This window comes from Rhinoderma darwinii, chromosome 5 (assembly GCF_050947455.1).
Source record: "Rhinoderma darwinii isolate aRhiDar2 chromosome 5, aRhiDar2.hap1, whole genome shotgun sequence".
Classification (NCBI taxonomy): domain Eukaryota; kingdom Metazoa; phylum Chordata; class Amphibia; order Anura; family Rhinodermatidae; genus Rhinoderma; species Rhinoderma darwinii.
The window spans coordinates 170,324,239-170,346,589 of record NC_134691.1 but is presented as its reverse complement, the minus strand read 5'-3'; the positions used below and the strand labels follow the sequence as shown (position 1 = coordinate 170,346,589).

The 22,351-nt window shown below is 44.7% G+C and overlaps 1 protein-coding gene across 1 annotated transcript in view; it reads right to left on the bottom strand.

The window, feature by feature from the left end:
- LOC142651718 (cadherin-9-like) overlaps positions 1-22,351 on the bottom strand; it is a 166,312-nt gene that overhangs the window by 67,790 nt on the left and 76,171 nt on the right. The window contains exon 5 of the mRNA XM_075826746.1: positions 18,305-18,472. Within this exon, the coding sequence (XP_075682861.1) occupies positions 18,305-18,472 (168 nt within the window). The remainder of the gene's footprint in view (positions 1-18,304; positions 18,473-22,351) is intronic.

Sequence of the window (22,351 nt, the reverse complement as noted above, 5' to 3'; positions counted from 1 at the left end):
TATCTTTACTAAACACGGATCTGAAATGGTGGGCAAAGGCTTTGGCGACTAGATTGGGGAAGCTTCTGCCCAAACTCATTGGCTAAGAACAAACGGGATTTGTGGGAGGGCGTCAGGGTAAGGATAATACTACAAGAGTAGTTAGGTTAGTTCAACACGCTCGCTCGACACACACCCCAATGGCACTACTTAGCACAGATGCCGAAAAGGCTTTTGACAGGGTGAGCTGGCAATATATGGTAGCTACCTTGTCAAAATTTGGGAACCCTGTTGAATTCATACAAGCTATATTGACACTCTATCATAATCCGAGTGCTAAAGTCATAGTAAATGGCATATTGTCGGATTCCTTTCAAATTTCAAATGGTACTAGGCAGGGATGCCCTCTATCACCTACACTGTTTGTGATGGTGATGGAGACCTTGATACAAAGGATCCGCCAAGATGACAATATAGCTGGCCTGAAGATAGGTCAATTCACGCATAAAACGGCTGCCTTTGCGGACGATCTGCTACTGTTGGTGACTAAGCCGTCTGTCTCCCTTCGGAACATAACACAAGCTTTTACGGAATTTGGTGCAATATCTAATTTTAAAATTAACTATAGTAAATCTGAGATCCTTAATGTCTCTGTACCTCAACAGGTAGTTGCCGCGGTGACGGGAACATCTCAGTTTCAATGGATTTCTACATCAATCTCGTACCTAGGCATTACCATTTCTAATTGCCCATCACAATTGTATACCCTCAACTACATACCTCTAGTAGCGGCTATTAAACGTCAACTAGATTCCTTGAAGTTCCCGTTTATGTCATGGATGGGGCGTAAAAATTTCCTAAAGACTTTTATAGTCCCAAAAATTTTATAGCTGATTCAGACGTTACCACTGTGGCTACCAAAATCATTCTTCCTCTCCCTAAAGCGTATATTCTCGAATTTTCTATAGAACAAGAACAGACCAAGACAGAGGCACACACAACTGATTAACTCGGTTAAAATGGGAGGTATGGGACTGTCCGACATACACACATATTATATTGCTAATCACTTGAATAGATGGGTTGACCTGCAACATCCCTCTCAGACTTCTCTTTATACGGAAGTAGAGAATACTCTTATGCTTAGCTGGGAACAGAGGGCCCTGTGGAGTCTCGCCAAAAGTTCACACCTTGACCAATACTCTAGCATTCTTTTAAAGGGAACCATCCTAGTGTGGCAAGACACACATAATAGATTGAACTTGCTCGGGATGCCTTCACCACATATGCCTTTACGTTTAGTGCCTTGCTATGTACATCGGGATTCTACACTAATACCAGATCCGTGGGACATACCACACCACATGAAAGTTTCCGTCCTGATGACTGATACTCCGCAGAGAAGTGTCCCCACGGTATTTGATAAATTAGGAATAAAGTCTCGTGATTTCCTCTTTAAACACACTTTTATGAAATGTTGCACGGCTATGCTTAACTCCCTACCCATCCAAACATCTCCTCAGAATTGGTTAGATAAGATGCTCATGAGCTCTATACCCCAGCGTAAGATACTATCTACCTCATATAATAATCTGATCTCACTGATCTGCCCACCGATACCAAGCTATATGGAAAAGTGGTCGACGGACCTCCACATATCATTGACCGAACCTGAAATTAGATTCATACTGTCTAACGCATTAGGTTTCTCTAGGTGTACTAGAATACAGGAAAGCTCCTACAAACTGTTAACTAGGTGGTATAAGACGCCTGTGGTCCTACATGCTATTGATCAAGAAGTTACGGACCGGTGTTGGAGATGTAACACCTCAAGAGGTACTTATTTACACATATGGTGGACATGCCCCCTTATTGTGCCTTTTTGGCAGCAAATAGAACAGAAAATTAATAACATTTGCTCTACAAACTTACACTTAACACCTGAGTTAATCCTATTGTGGAAACCGACACCTAGTTTTACCCCCAAGAAGCATTGTCTTCCAACCTTGTTGCTCACAGCAGCTAAGCTATTAATACCAAGTTGCTGGAGATCAACAGAACCCCCACAGTTGAGTCATTGGGTGAACAAGGTATCAGAATTAGAAAGATTAGAGGAACTGGCACATTGGGAACTGCTAACTAGAAAGAAGTATCTTAAAATATGGGGACCATGGAAAGACCGGGCAACTTCAATTTGAACTAGGTAAGAGTAATTGTAGGAAAGTAGTTTCTATATCATACACAATGGGATTAGTATACTTTGCCTTCATCAATATCATAAATAACATCTATGTTAGCTAAATTCAACAACACCAGTCCACCTTCCTACCCCCCCCCCCCTACCGTACCTCCCCTTTCTCTCCCTTCTTGTTGATCAGAAGATATGTAAATCAATATATGTTCCACATTCTTAATGGAATTTACACTGCTCAAGATATGTTATCACACTCATTTCCTGCAATGATGAAAATCCAAATGTGATTCCTGATGGATGTGAATTTTCTGTACAACATGTTATCATTTTGAATGACATATTTTTGTATGTAATTTTTGGAGAAAAATCAATAAAAACAGTTTTTAAATATATATATTGATGCTATTTTAATTCATTGAGAAGGACTAGTATATATATATATATATATACATACATATATATATATATATATATATATATACTAGTCCTTCTCAATGAATTAAAATATCATCAAAAAGTTATTTTATTTCAGTAATTCAATTCAAAAAGCGAAACTCATATATTATATAGATTAATTACAAACAGAGTGATCTATTTCCAGCATTTTATCTTTTAATGTTGATGATTATGGCTAACAGTTAATGAAAACCCAATATTTAGTCTCAGAAAATGTGATTATTGGGTAAAAGTTGAAGATTGTAGACTCATGGTGTCACACTCTAATCAAGCTAATCAACACAAAACACCTGCAAAGATTTCCTAAGCTTTTACATGGTCCAACAGTCTGGTTCAGTAGGCCACAGAATCGTGGGGAAGACTGCTGACTTGACAGTTGTCCAGAAGACAGTCATTTACACCCTCCACAAGGAGGGTAAGCCACAAAAGGACATTGTTAAAGAAGCTGCTGTTCACAGAGTGCTGTATCCAAGCATATTAATGGAAAGTTGAGGGGAAGGAAAAAGTGTGGTACAAAAAGGTGCACAAGCAACAGGGATAACCGCAGCCTTGAAAGGATTGTCAAAAAAAGGCCATTCAAGAAATCTGGGGGAAATTCACAAGGAGTGGACTGTGGCTGGAGTCAGTGCTTCAAGAGCCACCACACACAGACTTATCCAGGACATGGATAAAACTGTTGTATTCTTTGAGACAGTGTCAGAAGCGTCTAACCTGGGCTAAGGAGAAAAAGGACTGGTCTGTTTCTCAGTGGCCCAAAGTCCTCTTTTCAGATGAAAGTCAATTTTGCATTTCATTTGGAAATCAAGGTCCCAGATAGAGATGAGCGAACTTATGAAAAGTTTGGTTCGGCAAGTTCGCCGAATTTCGTGAAAAAGTTCGATTCGGACCGAACTAGTTCTGACCGAACCTGCAATACAAGAAAGCCCCTAAAAATGGTGTATAACACTGTTTAAAAGCCCTAGAAGCCCTGTATAACACTCTTAGGTCACCCATGAGTGTATCCAAGTACTTTTGAGCTGTCTTTAAGGCAAAGTTAGTGTCAAAGTTACGCCAACATGTATGGCTATAGGAAAACGGATGGGACACGGTGATAACTAACAGAAACCACTGCACTTGTGCATGTTGTATGCTTAATGCATTTTTAAAAAAGGTACACAAATTAACCATTTTTGGCGGCAGATGCCTGCCAGGGTTCATACATATAAGGTGGTAAAAGAAGAAGCAATGGCTTTTGACAAGCCCTCCAAAAATTGACCCTTTTTATTGGCAGATGCCTGCCGGGGTTCTTCCATACATGGATGTAAAAGCAACAAGCAATGGCTTTTCACAAGCCCTCCAAAAATTGACCCTTTATGGTGGCAGATGCCTGCCGGGGTTCTTCCATACATGGATGTAAAAGCAACAAGCAATGGCTTTTCACAAGCCCTCCAAAAATTGACCCTTTATGGTGGCAGATGCCTGCCGGGGTTCTTCCATATATTGATGTAAAAGCAACAAGCAATGGCTTTTCACAAGCCCTCCAAAAATTGACCCTTTATGGTGGCAGATGCCTGCCGGGGTTCTTCCATACATGGATGTAAAAGCAACAAGCAATGGCTTTTCACAAGCCCTCCAAAAATTGACCCTTTATGGTGGCAGATGCCTGCCGGGGTTCTTCCATACATGGATGTAAAAGCAACAAGCAATGGCTTTTCACAAGCCCTCCAAAAATTGACCCTTTATGGTGGCAGATGCCTGCCGGGGTTCTTCCATACATTGATGTAAAAGCAACAAGCAATGGCTTTTCACAAGCCCTCCAAAAATTGATCCTTTATGGTGGCAGATGCCTGCCGGGGTTCTTCCATACATGGATGTAAAAGCAACAAGCAATGGCTATTCACAAGCCCTCCAAAAATTGACCCTTTATGGTGGCAGATGCCTGCCGGGGTTCTTCCATACATGGATGTAAAAGCAACAAGCAATGGCTTTTCACAAGCCCTCCAACAATTGACCCTTTTTATTGGCAAGGGTGAGCAGTAGCAGCACATTAAAAGACACTGGACAGTCACAGGACAAAGCCCTGTGGTGGGGCAGGCCTGCTTGTAGCAGACGGGCGGCAGTGTAGGTGTATTGGTGGTAGTAGAGGTAGCCAACACAGACAGCAAGGGTGGTAGTAGTAGTAGTAGCAGCACATTAAAAAAAAAGACTGGACAGTCACAGGAGGACAAAGCCCTGTGGTGGGGCAGGCCTGCTTGTAGCAGACGGGCGGCAGTGTAGGTGTATTGGTGGTAGTAGAGGTAGCCAACACAGACAGCAAGGGTGGTAGTAGTAGTAGTAGCAGCACATTAAAAAAAAAGACTGGACAGTCACAGGAGGACAAAGCCCTGTGGTGGGGCAGGCCTCAGGCCTGCTTGTAGCAGACGGCAGTGGAGGTGTATTGGTGGTAGTAGAGGTAGCCAACACAGACAGCAAGGGTGGTAGTAGTAGTAGTAGTAGCAGCACATTAAAAAAAGAGACTGGACAGTCACAGGACAAAGCCCTCTGGTGGGGCAGGCCTGCTTATAGCAGACGGGCGGCAGTGTAAGTGTATTGGTGGTAGTAAAGGTAGCCAGCACAGACAGCAAGGGTAGTAGTAGTAGTAGTAGTAGTAGTAGCAGCACATTAAAAAAAGAGACTGGACAGTCACAGGAGGACAAAGCCCTGTGGTGGGGCAGGCCTCAGGCCTGCTTGTAGCAGACGGCAGTGTAGGTGTATTGGTGGTAGTAGAGGTAGCCAACACAGACAGCAAGGGTGGTAGTAGTAGTAGTAGCAGCACATTAAAAAAAGAGACTGGACAGTCACAGGAGGACAAAGCCCTGTGGTGGGGCAGGCCTCAGGCCTGCTTGTGGCAGATGGCAGTGGAGGTGTATTGGTGGATCGTGGTAGTAGAGGTAGCCAACAGACAGCAAGGGTGGTGGTAGTAGTAGTAGTAGCAGCACATTAAAAAAAGAGACTGGACAGTCACAGGACAAAGCCCTCTGGTGGGGCAGGCCTGCCTGTAGCAGACGGGCGGCAGTGGAGGTGTTTTGGTTGGTAGTAGAGGTAGCCAACACAGACAGCAAGGGTGGTAGTAGTAGTAGTAGTAGTAGTAGTAGTAGCAGCATATTAAAAAAAGAGACTGGACAGTCATAGGACAAAGCCCTCTGGTGGGGCAGGCCTGCTTGTAGCAGACGGGCGGCAGTGTAGGTGTATTGGTGGTAGTAGAGGTAGCCAACACAGACAGCAAGGGTGGTAGTAGTAGTAGTAGTAGTAGTAGTAGTAGCAGCATATTAAAAAAAGAGACTGGACAGTCATAGGACAAAGCCCTCTGGTGGGGCAGGCCTGCTTGTAGCAGACGGGCGGCAGTGTAGGTGTATTGGTGGTAGTAGAGGTAGCCAACACAGACAGCAAGGGTGGTAGTAGTAGTAGTAGCAGCACATTAAAAAAAGAGACTGGACAGTCACAGGAGGACAAAGCCCTGTGGTGGGGCAGGCCTCAGGCCTGCTTGTAGCAGACGGCAGTGGAGGTGTATTGGTGGATCGTGGTAGTAGAGGTAGCCAACAGACAGCAAGGGTGGTGGTAGTAGTAGTAGTAGCAGCAGCACATTAAAAAAAGAGACTGGACAGTCACAGGACAAAGCCCTCTGGTGGGGCAGGCCTGCCTGTAGCAGACGGGCGGCAGTGGAGGTGTTTTGGTTGGTAGTAGAGGTAGCCAACACAGACAGCAAGGGTGGTAGTAGTAGTAGTAGTAGTAGTAGCAGCATATTAAAAAAAGAGACTGGACAGTCACAGGACAAAGCCCTCTGGTGGGGCAGGCCTGCTTGTAGCAGACGGGCGGCAGTGTAGGTGTATTGGTGGTAGTAGAGGTAGCCAACACAGACAGCAAGGGTGGTAGTAGTAGTAGTAGCAGCACATTAAAAAAAGAGACTGGACAGTCACAGGACAAAGCCCTCTGGTGGGGCAGGCCTGCTTGTCGCAGACGGGCGGCAGTGGAGGTGTATTGGTGGTAGTAGAGGTAGCCAACACAGACAGCAAGGGTGATAGTAGTAGTAGTAGTAGTAGTAGTAGCAGCACATTAAAAAAAGAGACTGGACAGTCACAGGAGGACAAAGCCCTGTGGTGGGGCAGGCCTCAGGCCTGCTTGTAGCAGACGCCAGTCGAGGTGTATTGGTGGATCGTGGTAGTAGAGGTAGCCAACAGACAGTAAGGGTGGTGGTAGTAGTAGTAGTAGCAGCAGCACATTAAAAAAAGAGACTGGACAGTCACAGGACAAAGCCCTCTGGTGGGGCAGGCCTGCTTGTAGCAGACGGCACTGGGGTGGATTGGTGTTAGATGTAGTAGCAGCACCAACAGCGGCACATTAAAAAAAGAGTGGACAGGACAGAATCCCGTAGTAGCAGGTGGCAGTAGCAGGCGGCAGCGGCAGCAGCAGCAGCAATGTCAGATCTAATCAGTGGCATCAGGCACAGGGGTTTTAAAATCCTCACCGATCCACGCTTGATTCCTTTTCAGAAACGTGAGATTTTCCAAGCTGTTGGCGGAAAATCTTGTTCGCTTAGGGGTGACGAAGCCCCCTGCCGCGCTGAATACCCTCTCTGACACTACACTGGAGGGTGGACAAGACAGTACACTCATGGCAAACTGGGCAAGTTCTTGCCAATGATCCAATCTGCTGACCCAGAAGTCCATGGGGTCTGGGATCAGCATTTCTGACGGAGAAAGGGCACAGTCCAGGTACGAGTGAACCTGGTTGTTTAGGTGCTGCACCTGGTGATGGTGAACATCCCTTTGGTGACTACGATGTGTGTCAGGTCGGGGTATTGGATGTAAAAATTTTGTCATGATAGTTTCCAAACTGAATTGGCTGCTGCTACTGCTGCTGCCGCCTATTGCAGAGGTAGCTCTGGCAGAGGCGGTGGAACGATGAGACAGTGGGGAGCGGAGAGTGGCCCCCCGGTCAGACATGCTTGCAGCAGGTGTTTGCGGTTTGAAAGCCGTGACAAGCTGGCCCTCTTGGAAGGCGCAAAAAACTCCCCCATTGTGGCTTTATACCGAGGGTCTAAAAGTGTGGCTATCCAGTACTCATCTCTTTGCTTCATGCTAACAATACGACAGTCAGCGCGCAAGTAACGAAGCATACAGCTCGCCATCCTGGCCAGCGTTTCAGAGGGCCCGGTTGGTTCCATCTCCACCCCATACTGCCATGGTTGTCCATCATCAAGGTCGTCGTCAGACTCGTCATCCCCACCATCACTGTCATGTTGTGCGGCTGCCTCGTCCCCTATCCCTTCCTGTGATTCCATCTCCATATCCAGCTCCTCTTCAGGTCCTGTTTCCTCATCCTCATCCTCCTCCTCCTCAACATCCATAGCCAGATGTGATCCTTCCTCCATCCTTTGCTGAATCATCGCTGTGAGCGTTTGCTCCATAATGAATATCAGTGGCATAACATCGTTCATTCCGCTAGCGTCACGGCTCACAAATCGTGTGGCCTCTTCAAAGGGCCTCAAAACGCGACATGCGTCTCTAACCAGCTGCCAGTGCCTGAGCTCGAAATTACACTGGCTCCAAACGCTGCCCGTCTGCTGCATCAGGAAATCATTCACGGCTTTCCGCTGTTCGTACAGACGGTCCAACATGTGCAGGGTGGAATTCCAGCGTGTTGGAACGTCGCAAATCAAGCTGTGTTCTGGGAGATTGTTTTGACACTGCTAGTCCAAGAGGGCGTGCTTAAATGTATACGAACGTCTAAAGCGAACGCAAACCCTCCTGGACATGGCCAGCACACCCTTCAAACCAACATATGACTTTAAGAAGCGTGTTATGACCAGATTGATCACATGTGCCATGCAAGGAGCGTGTGTCAGGTGACCTAGACGCAGTGCAGCCACAACGTTCTTGCCGTTATCAGAGACAACATTGCCCAGTGTGAGTTTCAGAGGAGACAGCCAGCGTGCTATTTCCTCCTTGATGCACAGCAGCAGCTCATGCCCTGTGTGGCTTTTCTCGGCCAGGCTCAGCAGGTGTAAGACAGCGTTGTGGCGCTTCACCTTGCACCTATGAAAAGAGGAGGGAGGAGGAGTGGAAGATACGCTGTGTCCTGTCGGGGACGGGAAGACCTCCAAGGAGAAAGGCAAGGAGGAGGAGGAGGAGTAGGAGGAGGAGAATGGTAGGCGCCTGGTGTCCGGAGTTGAACCAGAAAGATACAAGCGTGGAGGTGGTAATGCCTGGCATTGCTGCTGTGGTGCATCGGACTGCAAAATATTGACCCAGTGGGCCGTGAAAGACATGTACTGTCCCTGCCCATAGTTGCTGCTCCACGTGTCGACGGTGGCATGTACCCTGCTGCACACGGATAATTGCAAGGACTGGCACACCTTTTCCTCCACATGCTTGTGCAAGGCAGGGACAGCTGTTTTGGAGAAGTAATGTCGGCTAGGTATTCGCCACTTAGGCTGAGCGCACGCCATCAATTGCTTGAAGCCGGCGGAGTCGACCAGGTGGTACGGCAGCGACTGCACCACCAACAACTTAGCCAGGTGTGAATTAAGCCGCACGACAAGTGGATGACTGGGTATATATTGTTGCTTATTGGACAACGATTCCGTAATGGATAACTGACGGGACGTAGGAGGAGCACTAGATGACAGTGATGATGATGATGACAACGACATGGTGGATAAGGCCTGGCTACTACTTAGATGACAGGGACTCGGAGCAGCAGCAGCAGCGGAAGAGGGGTCTTCATTAGATGTACATGATGATGGTGGGGCATGTCGATTGTCCCACATGGCCTTGTGATGCCGCTCCATGTGTTTACGTAGAGCGGTAGTTCCTACATTGCTGCCCTGCCCACTCCTTATTTTCTGCTTGCAAATACGGCACTGTGCCATGTTTTCGTCCTCCGGGAAGGTACAGAAAAATTGCCACACGGCAGAGTACCGTAAAGAGGTAGTACCACGTCCACCACCACCACCACAGCCACCCAAGCTTGCCCCTTGTCTGGCAGGCTTTTTTCGGGAGCATACACCAGCATCTGTGTCGCCGTCACCGGCTCCTGAGCTGACCCTACCGCTGCACCGTTTTGCAGATTGACTTCTGCCCCTACCTCGGCTTGGCTGTTTACCACGTCCAGTGCCGCCACTACTACCCTCCTCCTCTGACGCCGTCATCACCTCGTCACCTGGTTCCCACGTCCTGTCTAAAACAAAATCATCATCATAGCCTTCCTCATCATCCCCGCCACTTCTGTCACTGTGTTGTGAATGTGATGTGACATCATGGCGGGCTCCATGCCCCCCCTCATTACTGCGTCTGCCACCACGGCTACCACCACCAACACCCCCACTACCGCAGCTATGCGTCTCGGTCACCGCTTCCACCTCCACCACCGCCGCAACACACTCCGTTAGCTGACTCGCGGAAAACAAATCATCATCATCATCATCATCACTATGTTGTTCAGTATCTTCCTTCGCACCCGAGGAGATGTCTCTTAGGACTCTCAGGAAAGATGGCTTCCCGCTAGGAAGGGGGAGCGAAGACATAGATGATGGAATGGAAACGCTAGAAATACCTATATTACTACTGTCACCGTGCCAAGGAACTGTAGAGGATCTGGAATCCAACGAAACCTGGCTTGAAGCCAGATCGTCAGAGTCTTCCTGCTGAGATGACCGCAAGCCAGAAAACCAGTCCACAATGGCCGTATTGTCTGAATTAACCCGCACACCGGAGGAGATGGACAAGTCTGGCTTGCTGATACTACTACCAGCAGGCACATGGCAGCTGCTAGTGGAACTGGGCACTTGTCTTGTGCCACAAATGCTGGTACTGGGTCTGGCACCAACAGATCCAACATTTGGACTGGAAGAGGAGACGGCATGGGTGTTTTTTCCTCTACCCCGTCCTTTCACAACCTTTTTTTTCCCAGACATTTCAGAGCCCCTTCTAAAAGCGTATTCACACACTGACACTGGCTTGGCAAATGGCAATGAATGAAAATTTCAATCAGCCTCGCTGCAGTGCACTCAGGGAATGCTGGGCTTTGTAGTACTACTAGGCTGCCTGTATCGCAAGTTGGATTGTTTGTTATGTTAACGGCCGGGGATGAGCCCCTTCTAAAAGCGTATTCACACACTGACACTGGCTTGGCAAATGGCAATGAATGAGAATTTCAATCAGCCTCGCTGAAGTACACTCAGGGAATGCTGGGCCTTGTAGTACTCCTACTACCACTACTACAAAGGCTGACTGTATTGCAAGTTGGATTGTTTGTTATGTTAACGGCTGGGGATGAGCCCCTTCTAAAAGCGTATTCACACACTGACACTGGCTTGGCAAATGGCAATGAATGAGAATTTTTAAATCAGCCTCGCTGCAGTGCAGTCAGGGAATGCTGGACCTTGTAGTACTACTACTACCACTACTACAAAGGCTGCCTGTATTGCAAGTTGGATTTTTTGTTATGTTAACGGCCGGGGATGAGCCCCTTCTAAAAGCGTATTCACACACTGACACTGGCTTGGCAAATGGCAATGAATGAGAATTTCAATCAGCCTCGCTGCAGTGCACTCAGGGAATGCTGGGCCTTGTAGTACTACTACTACCACTACTACAAAGGCTGCCTGTATTGCAAGTTGGATTGTTATTTATGTTAACGGCCGGGGATGAGCCCCTTCTAAAAGCGTATTCACACACTGACACTGGCTTGGCAAATGGCAATGAATAAGAATTTCTATCAGCCTCGCCGCGGTGCACTCAGGGAATGCTGGGCGTTGTAGTACTACTAGGCTGCCTTTATCGCAAGTTGGATTGTTATTTATGTTAACGGCCAGGAATGAGCCCCTTCTAAAAGCGTATTCACACACTGACACTGGCTTGGCAAATGGCAATGAATGAGAATTTCAATCAGCCTCGCTGCAGTGCACTCAGGGAATGCTGGGCCTTGTAGTACTACTACTACCACTACTACAAAGGCTGCCTGTATTGCAAGTTGGATTGTTTGTTATGTTAACGGCCGGGGATGAGCCCCTTCTAAAAGCGTATTCACACACTGACACTGGCTTGGCAGATGGCAATGAATGAGAATTTCAATCAGCCTCGCTGCAGTGCACTCAGGGAATGCTGGGCCTTGTAGTACTACTAGGCTGCCTGTATCGCTAGTTGGATTGTTTGTTATGTTAACGGCCGGGGATGAGCCCCTTCTAAAAGCGTATTCACACACTGACACTGGCTTGGCAAATGGCAATGAATGAGAATTTCTATCAGCCTCGCCGCGGTGCACTCAGGGAATGCTGGGCCTTGTAGTACTACTAGGCTGCCTGTATCGCAAGTTGGATTGTTATTTATGTTAACGGCCAGGGATGAGCCTCTTCTAAAAGCATATTCACACACTGACACTGGCTTGGCAAATGGCAATGAATGAGAATTTCAATCAGCCTCGCTGCAGTGCACTCAGGGAATGCTGGGCCTTGTAGTACTACTACTACCACTACTACAAAGGCTGCCTGTATTGCAAGTTGAATTGTTTGTTATGTTAACGGCCGGGGATGAGCCCCTTCTAAAAGCGTATTCACACACTGACACTGGCTTGGCAAATGGCAATGAATGAGAATTTCAATCAGCCTCGCTGCAGTGCACTCAGGGAATGCTGGGCCTTGTAGTACTACTACTACCACTACTACAAAGGCTGCCTGTATTGCAAGTTGGATGCAACGGGGATGAGCCCCTTATAAAAGCGTATTCACACACTGGCTGAGTAGTGAGTAGTGGATGAGCCCCTTCGATTTCTGGATTCCTGCCTTTTAGATTCCTAAAGCTTTCCCTTACTGCACAGAGATGCTATCCCTACAGCTCCTGTCTGTAAAATGGCCGCTGAGCTCCGTGCATAGACTTTTATTGCAGGCTTGAGCCCGCCCCTATGCTGCCTCCTGATTGGCTGGGAGAGCTGTTTGCAAGGCATTATGGGGTAGCCTGATGTCAGGTGATCTTGTGAAATCCTCCATTTTAGATGTAACATGTGGCAGGCGCCAAAATGTAGCCGGGTTCGGTCAAAACGTGTTCGGCCGAACCCGGTGAAGTTCGGATTCGCTGCGAACCAAACTTTTCCAGAAGTTCGGACCGAAACCGGGTTCGGTTGTCCCGGTTCGCTCATCTCTAGTCCCAGAGTCTGGAGGAAGAGTGGAGAGGCATCAATCCAAGTTGCTTGCGGTCCAGTGTGAAGTTTCCACAGTCAGTGGTGGTTTGGGGAGCCACGTCATCTGCTGGCGTTGGTCCACTGTGTTATATCAAGTCCAGAGTCAGCGCAGCCGTTTACCAGGAAATTTTAGAGCACTTCATGATTCCCTCTGCTGACAAGATTTATGGAGATGCTGATTTCATTTTCCAGCAGGACTTGGCACCTGCACATGCTGCCAAAATGATCAATACCTGGTTTAACCCCTTCCTCCTGCTGGCATTCTGGGCCCTAATGTCCAAGCCATTTTTTAGATTTTTCCATTGTCACATTCGAAGAGCTGTAACTTTTTTATTTTTGCGTCGGCATAGCTGTATAAGGTCTTGTTTTTTGCGGGACGACTTTCAGTTTTTATTGGTACCATTTGAGAGTAGATGCGACTTTTTGATCACTTTCTATCACATTTTTTTAAAGTCAGGATTAACAGAAAACAGCAATTTTTCAATTGTTTTTTATTTTATTTTTTACGGCGTTCACAGTGCGGGTTAAATAATGTAATAGATTTATAGTCGGGTCGTTACGGACGCGGCGATACCAAATATGTGTAACTTTTTTGCTTTATTGTAGTTTTTTTTAATAGTAAAGCATTTTGTAAGGGGAAAAGCTGGGTTTTTCATTTTTTTTTTTCACTTTTTTTTTTTATTAACTTTATTAAACTTTTTTTACTTTTTTACTAGTCCCACTAGGGGACTTCACTATCCTCCGATCGCTATTATAATACACTGCAATACTTTTGTATTGCAGTGTATTACTGCCTGTCCGTTTAAAACGGACAGGCATCTGCTAGGTCATGCCTGCGGCATGATCTAGCAGGCATTCGCTGCAGGCAGACCTGGGGGTCTTTATTAGACCCCCGGCTGCCATAGAAGACACAGACACTCAGCGATTTTATCGCCGGGTGTCAGTGAGATGAGAGGGAGCTCCCTCCCTCTCTGCAAAACCATTCAGATGCGGTGCTCGCTATTGTGCACCGCATCTGAAGGGTTAAACAGGTGAGATCGATACTAATATCGATCTCACCCGGCAGAGCAGGGACGCCCCCAGCCCTCAGCTGCTTCTGGCAGCTGAGAGCAGGGAGATTTCACGGCTCCCTGCTCTGTTTACTTTATTCTACAGCAGCGACGTAGTTTGGCGGCGCTCTAGAATAAAGCCCACTAATGACCGCCGTAAAAAGACGTATCGGCGGTCATTAAGGGGTTAATAACCACATCATCACTGTGCTTGATTGGCCAGCAAACTCATCTGACCTAACCCCATAGAGAATCTATGGGATATTGTCAGGAGGAAGATGAGAGACACCAGACCCAACAATGCAGACGAGTTGAAGGCCGCTATCAAAGCCACCTGGGCTTCCATAACACCTCAGCAGTGCCACAGGCTGATCACCTCCATGCCACGCTGCATTGATGCAGTAATTCATGCAAAAGGAGCTCCGACCAAGTATTGAGTGCACATACTGTACATACTTTTCAGTAGGCCCACATTTCGGTTTTAAAAATAATTTTTGAAATTGGGCTTATATAATATTCTAATTTTCTGAGAGACTAAATTTGGGGTTATCATTAATTGTTAGCCATAATCATCAACATTAAAAGAAAAAACATGCTGGAAATAGATTACTCTGTGTGTAATGAATCTATATAATATAAGAGTTTCACTTTTTGAATTGAATTACTGAAATAAATTAACTTTTTGATGATATTCTAATTCATTGAGAAGAACTACTATATATATATATATATATATATATATATATATATATATATATATATATATATATATATAGCTCTCCAAGAAAAAGGAATAAAGAGTGATCAAAAACTTGCATGTACCCCAAAATGGTATCGGTAAAAACTACAGCTTGCCTCGCAAAAAAAAGCTCTCACATCACTCAGTTGACGGAAAAATGAAAAAGTTATGTTTTTCAGAATATGGCGACACAAAATAATTTTTTTCTAAAAGTGATAAAACATAAAAAAAACATCAATTTGGTGTCACCTTAATTGTATCAACCCATAGAATAAAGTGAACATGTCATTTTTACTGCCTGATTAAGGCGGCAAAAATAAAACCAAAAACATTAGTGTAATCACTGTTTTTTGCTCATTTTACCCCACAAATATGTTTTTTTTTTCAGCTTCCCAGTACATTATGCAGTACAATAAATGGTGTCCTGAAAAACTACAACTTGTCTCGCAAAAAACAAGCCCTCATACGGCTATGTTGATGAAAAATGTAAAAGTTCTGGCTTTGGAAGGCGGGGAGGAAAAAACGAAAATGAAAAAATGAAGATTGGCCCTCTGGTGCTGCACAGACTGGGGACTGCAAAAAACATTCACCTCTGAAATGTTTTTGATAAAAGGCCTATGTGTTTTTTATTGAGTCGGAAAGCAACGGATATATTTGTCTGCTTCACTTAGGGGTTCTCCACACGTAACAGAATTGCTGCGTATTTTCCGTCCGGAATTGCGGATGGAAAATGCACAGTGGAATACAGTACCAGCAATGTGGGTGTTAGGGCAAAGCCACACGTGGCGGAATTGCTCTTGAATTCCGCTGCGGACACTCCGCAGCGTTAATCCGCAGCGGAGCCGTTTCTCCATTGCCTTCCACTTCTTTTTAGTAGGCTTCGTTTAGACGAGGCTGAAAATTCAGCTGCGGAGCATAGGCTGCGGAGCGGAATTTGGTGTCCGCAGAATACAATGGATGTTGCGTACCAGTGGCGGACTGGTTGCGGACTGGTTGCGGACTCATTGCGGAAGTTCTCAATTGACTTCAATGGAGATTCTAAATTCCGCAATGAAGTCCGCAGCTGTCATGCACATGTTAGGGCATGACCACACATGGCGGAATTCCTCCGCAACTGTCCGCATCAATGCCGCACCTAATCCGGGTTGCGGATTACGGCTGCGGATCTGCACAAAATGTGCAGAAAATTGATGCGGACTAGCTGCTGCGGACTGCGGGAAAAGTGCTTCCCTTCTCCCTATCAGTGCAGGATAGAGAGAAGGGACAGCACTTTCCCTAGTGAAAGTAAAAGAAATTCATACTTACCGCCCGTTGTCTTTATGACGCGTCCCTCCTTCGGCATCCAGCCCGACCTCCCTGGATGACGCGCCAGTCCATGTGACCGCTGCAGCCTGTGCTTGGCCTGTGATTGGCTGCAGCCGTCACTTACACTGAAACGTCATCCTGGGAGGCCGGACTGGAGACAGAAACAGGGAGTTCTCGGTAAGTACGAACTTCATTTTTTTTTACAGATACATGTATATTGGGATCGGTAGTCACTGTCCCGGGTGCAGAAACAGTTACTGCCGATCGCTTAACTCTTTCAGCACCCTGGACAGTGACTATTTACTGACGTCTCCTAGCAACGCTCCCGTCATTACGGGAGCCCCATTGACTTCCTCAGTCTGGCTGTAGACCTAGAAATACATAGGTCCAGCCAGAATGAAGAAATGTCACGTTAAAAAAGCAAGACGCATCCGCAGCACACATGACATGTGCATGACAGCTGCGGACTTCATTGCGGAACTTTGAATCTCCATTGAAGTCAATGGAGAAATTCCGCCATGAGTCCGCCACTGCTCCGCAACAGACAGAGCATGCTGCGGACACCAAATTCCGCTCTGCAGCCTATGCTCCGCAGCGGAATTGTACGCATCGTGTAAACGAACACTGCTAAATTAAAGTGAAAGTCAATGGAGAAACGGCTCCGCTGCGGATTAACGCTGCGGAGTGTCCGCAGCGGAATTTAAGTGAAATTCCGCCATGTGTAAACCCGCCCTTATGTGTGCTGCGGATGCGTCTTGCTTTTTTGACATGACATTTCTTCATTCTGGCTGGACCTATGTATTTCTAGGTCTACAGCCAGACTGAGGAAGTCAATGGGGCTCCCGTAATTACGGGAGCGTTGCTAGGTGACGTCAGTAAATAGTCACTGTCCAGGGTGCTGAAAGAGTTAAGCGATTGGCAGTAACTGTTTCTGCACCCTGGACAGTGACTACCGATCCCAATATCCCAATATACAGCAACCTGTAAAAAAAATAGAAGTTTATACTTACCGAGAACTCCCTGCTTCTGTCTCCAGTCCGGCTTCCCAGGATGACGTTTCAGTCTAAGTGACGGCTGCAGCCAATCACAGGCTGCAGCGGTCACATGGACTGCCGCATCATCCAGGGAGGTCGGGCTGGATGCCGAAAGAGGGACGCGTCACCAAGACAACGGCCGGTAAGTATGAAATTCGTTTACTTTCACTAGGGAAAGTGCTGTCCCTTCTCTCTATCCTGCACTGACAGAGAGAAGGGAAGCACTTTTACCGCAGTCCGCAGCAGCTAGTCCGCATCAATTTACTGCACATTTTGGGCAGATCCGCCGCAGAATCTGCAACGCAGATTCTGTGCGGCATTGATGCGAACAGTTGCGGAGGAAATCCGCCACGTGTGGGCATGCCCTAATTCAACAAATGTCAACCACACGATGCAGAAAAATTCCGTCCAGATATTCACCTGTGGTGCGTCATTTTTATTCCGCAGCATGTCAATTATTTCTGAGGAAAGTGGACTGAAATCCTGTGTTTTTCCCAATAGAAATAAATGAGGAACAATAATTTGCTGCAGAAATGCTACATAATTTCTTACAGGGGATGGAAATTACATCACAGGAAGAATAAATATCACCATCACAGCCCTTGGAAAAAACACACCAAAAAAAAAAACGTAGCAAAAATACGCAATTTTTCCCTCAGTAAAAAAATCTATAAAATGGTGAGGATTTTCCATAGCGGATTGCCTGCTAGCTGATGTGTAAATATTGCATACATTTTCCACAACAAATGCGTTACGTGAGGACAAGCCCTTGGAGCGCACCATAGAATCTGTAATTATATTAAAGGTGAGTTTAATGCATTATACAACCCTATATCTAGAAAAGTAGTCGCATGTACTGTACGTAACAAGCTTATAAAATAATATGAAAAACAAAAACAAAATAAGCACTTATGTTTTTTTTCACTATAATTAAATATGATATAAACGAATTGAAATTCCAATATCTCCCCACATTTTTTCTTTTAAAAAAGACGGCTGTCAATCATACATAATAGAGTATTCTTCATTAAAAAGAACTGAATCGTGATTTGAAACTTCATGAATAAAATATTATATTAATAACCCCCTTTTTCAGCCTGCAAACATTAAGTAAAATATTGTAGAGGTTTTCATTACAAAATGAATGGATTTAATTTTGTTTTACTATTTTGTAATAAAGGGAAACAAAAAATGCCTATTAAAACAGGCTACTGCTTTCCTTTATCTAGCATAAAGCTATAAGCAGTCACTGCAGTGGCACAGTATTTATGAAAGAGCATCACAGATGGTATCTGTTAAATTACCAAATTTAAACAGGGTTTTAAACACAGCACAAGTATTAAATGCATCTTACTCTGTGGGAATCTAGGCGGATTGTCATTGACATCAGTCAGTGTGATGTTCACCGTGGTGGTCCCAGATAATCCTCCCATCTGGCCACCCATATCTTTGGCCTGAATAACCACTTGGTAATGTTCCCTGTTCTCTCTGCTCATATCTGGTAGAGCAGTTTTGATTATGCCTACAAAACAAAAAAAGGAAAGCGAAAAAATCATTTAAAAACAAATTCACATGGAATGTATTGCAGATGTGAAGGCACTGTCAGCAAATTCATATTCAATTACATCGTATTCAGGTTAGATTAAAAACAGTAAAAAAAAATTAAAGAAAAAAGCTAAACAGGGATTATTTTTAACCCCTTAGTGTCTAAGCCTGTTTTGGCCTTAAGGACCAGACCATTTTTTTCAAATCTGACATGTATCACTTGAAGTGGTAATAACTTTGAAATGCTTTTATTTTTTTCAAGCGATTCTGAGATCGTTTTCATTCAGTGTTTATTTATGAAAAACACAAACATTTGTGGAAAAATTACAAAAACTTGAATTTTTTTAAATTTAAATGTATCTGCTTGTAAGACAGGTATATACAGAGTCAGGCAGCACTGGCAGCGTGTGGGTGCAAGCTCTAAGAAACAGACCAAGTACATACAAATCCAAAAAATAAGCAGCAACTCCAAGATTCAAGTGAAAAAATGGGTACTTTATTGCCCGTGTGACGTTTCAGCTCCGTCCACTGTAGCCTTTCTCAAGATTTTCACTAGAATCTTGGAGTTGCTGCTTATTTTTTGGATTTGCTGCTTATTTTTTGGATTTGCTTGTAAGACAGATAGCAATACCACACAAAATAGTTACTAGTTTACATTTCCCATATATCTACTTCATGTTCGCATTGTTTTTTGAACGTCCTTTTATTTTTCTAGGACATTACAAGGCTTAGAACTTTAGCAGCAATTTGTCATATTTCCAAGACAATTTCAAAAACCTTATTTTAGGGACCGGTTCCGTTCTGAACTGGTTTTGAGGGCCTTATATACTATAAACCCCCTATAAATCACCCCATTTTAAAAAATGAACCCCTCAAAGCATTCAAAACAGCATTTAGAAAGTTTCTTAACCCTTTAGGCATTTCACAGGAATTAAATCAAATAAAAGGTGTAATTTACAAATGTCATTTTTTTTTTGAAGAAAATCAGTTTTGATCCAATTTTTTCTGTAACACAGAAGGTTTTTACCAGAGAAACGCTACTCAATATTTATTGCCAATATACTGTTGTTTTTAGAAATATCCAACATGTGGCCCTAGCGTGCTACTGGATGGAAACACCGGCCTCCGAAGCAACACAGCACCTAGTGGATTTTGGGGCCTTATTTTTATTAGAATATATTTTAGGCACCATGTCAGGTTTGAAGAGGTCTTGTGGGGCAAAAACAAAGAAAACACCACAAAAAATACACAATTTCACAAACTACACCCCTCAAGGAATTTATCAAGGGGTATAGTGGGCATTGTGACCCCACAGGTATTTTGCTGAATTTAGTGTAATTAGGCTCTAAAAATGAAAATCTAAATTTTTTTCTAATAAAATGTCGTGTTTTAGCTCAGATTTTTCCATTTTCACAATAGATAAAGGAGAAAAAAACAACAACATTTGTAAAGCAAACTGTTCTGAGTACGGCAATACCCCATATGTGGTAATAAACTGATGTTTGGACCCATGGCAGGGCTCAGAAGGGATGAAGCACCATTTGGCTTTTGTAGCTCAAATTTAGTTTGATTGTTTTTCAGGTGCCATGTTTAATTTGCAAAGCCCATGAGAGGCCAAAACAGTGGAAACCCCCAAAAGTGGCCCCATTTGGGAAACTACACCCCTCAAGGAATCTATCTAGGGGTATAGTGAGCATTTAGGCCCCACAGGTCTTTTGCATAATTTATTGAAATTAAGCCGTGAAAATGAAAATCGACATTTTGTTCCACTATATTGTAGAATGTCTTCATTTTCACAAGGGATACTGGAAAAAAAAACACCCCAACATTTGAAAAGCAATTTCTCCCGATTACGGCAATACCCCATATGTGGTCATAAACTGCAGTTTGGACACACGACAGGACTCAGAATGGCAGGAGCGCTATTTGGCATGCAGATTTTGCTGTATTGGTTTTTGGCCACCATGTCGCATATGCAAAACCCCTGAGGTACCAGAGTACAGTGGAAGCCCATAAAGTGACCCAATTTTGGAAACTTTACCCCTCAAAGCATTTATCATTTGCCTGGACAAATGAGCATGCGGACCATGCACATTTGAGGTCTATTTTGGTGATTTTCACAGCATTGGCCCACAATTGCAGGGCTCAGAAGTCAAATAGTAAAACAAACCCCCAAGTAGTGACCCCCATATTGGAAACTACAACCACTGATATGCCAATTTAGTGCACAATATGTTATGCCCAGTTTCTCATAAACTGTTAAGCCAGTTCTCCTGGGTATGGCGATGCCATCCATATAAGTGGACGTAAACTGCTGTTTGGGCACGCTGCAGGGTTCAGAAGGGACATTTGGCTTTTGGAGCGCAGATTTTGCTTGGTAGTAGTTCTGTTTGCCGTTTTGCTGCTATTTCAGTTTATAATGTGGGGCATATGTAATCTGTGCGGAGTATATCAGGGCATAATAAGAGGGTATAATAATAGGGTAAATAAATAATATGCACTGATAAATGGTGCCCAATCTTATCCGCTTTTGGAAAACTCTGCATATTTTTCGTCCCCATATTCTGAGAGCCAGAACTTTTTTATTTTTTCTCTACCGGAGCTGTGTGAGGGCTCTTTTGTTGCGGGACAATCTGTAGTTTTCATTGGTATCATTTTGGGGTACACGCAATTTTTTGATCAGTTTTTATTCCATTTTTTTGGCAAGCAAAGTGACCAAAACCAGCAATTCTGACAATGTTTTTTTTTTTTTTTTTTTACAGTGTTCACCGTGCGCTATAAATGACATTTTACTTTATTTGCGGGTCGGTACTATTACGGCGATATTATATGTATATAGTTTTTTTCAGGTTTTACAGGGTTTGCACAACAAAATCCCTTTTTTGAAAATAATTTATTTTTTGTGTCCCCATATTCTGAGGCATAATTTTTTTTTATTTTTGCGTTGACAAGACTGTTGCAAGGACTTGCTTTTTGCGGGATGGGATGTCGTTTTTATTGGTACTATTTTAAGATACGTGCGACTTTTTGCTAAATTTTTATTCTGCACTTTAGAAGGGATGTTGACCAAAAAAAAATAGCGATTCTGGCATTGTTTTTTATTTTTATTTTTTTGCTGTGTTTACCGTGCGGGAAAAATAACATTATGGTTTTATAGTTTGGGTTGTTACGAACGCGGTGATCCCAAATATGTGCACTTTTTTAAAGTTTTCATTTTTTTTCCTATAATAAAAGACTTATTATAGGAAAAAAGGCAGTTTTAAATTTTTAACTTTGATTTTTGTCCCACTAGGGGACTTAAAGACCTGCACCTCTCATCTTTATTCAAATACATTGCACTACCCACGTAATGCAATGCATTACAGCTGTCAGCTTTTCACTGACAGCAAGCCTATTAGGCTTCGCCTCCAGGCGGGGCCTAATAGTCTTCCGTACGTGGGAGACCAGGAAGCCATTGTTGGCCTCCGGTTCCCATAGTATCGATCTGCATCCGTGCGACCACATCACAGCGATGCCGGTCAACTGGAAACAACTAAGATGCCGCGATCGCTTTTGATTGCGGCATCTAAGGTGTTAATGGCAGGGAGCGGAGCTAGCTTCTGTCCGCTTCTTCTGTCAGCTTCTGAGCCCGCCGCCATCTTTCATCTGCGGTTGGAAGCCTTTTAAGCCCCACCCCTGGGCGGGGCCTAATAGGCAGCCCTACTTGGCAGACAGCGGGCCATTGTTAGGCCTCTTGTTGCCAACAGCCGATCGGCTAGCGTGGCTACCCGGCTCTTTTAGCTGGGTAACCATGATGCAATACTGTGATTGGTCAGTCACTACTGACTGACCAATCACAGCGATCGCTGGCGGCGCC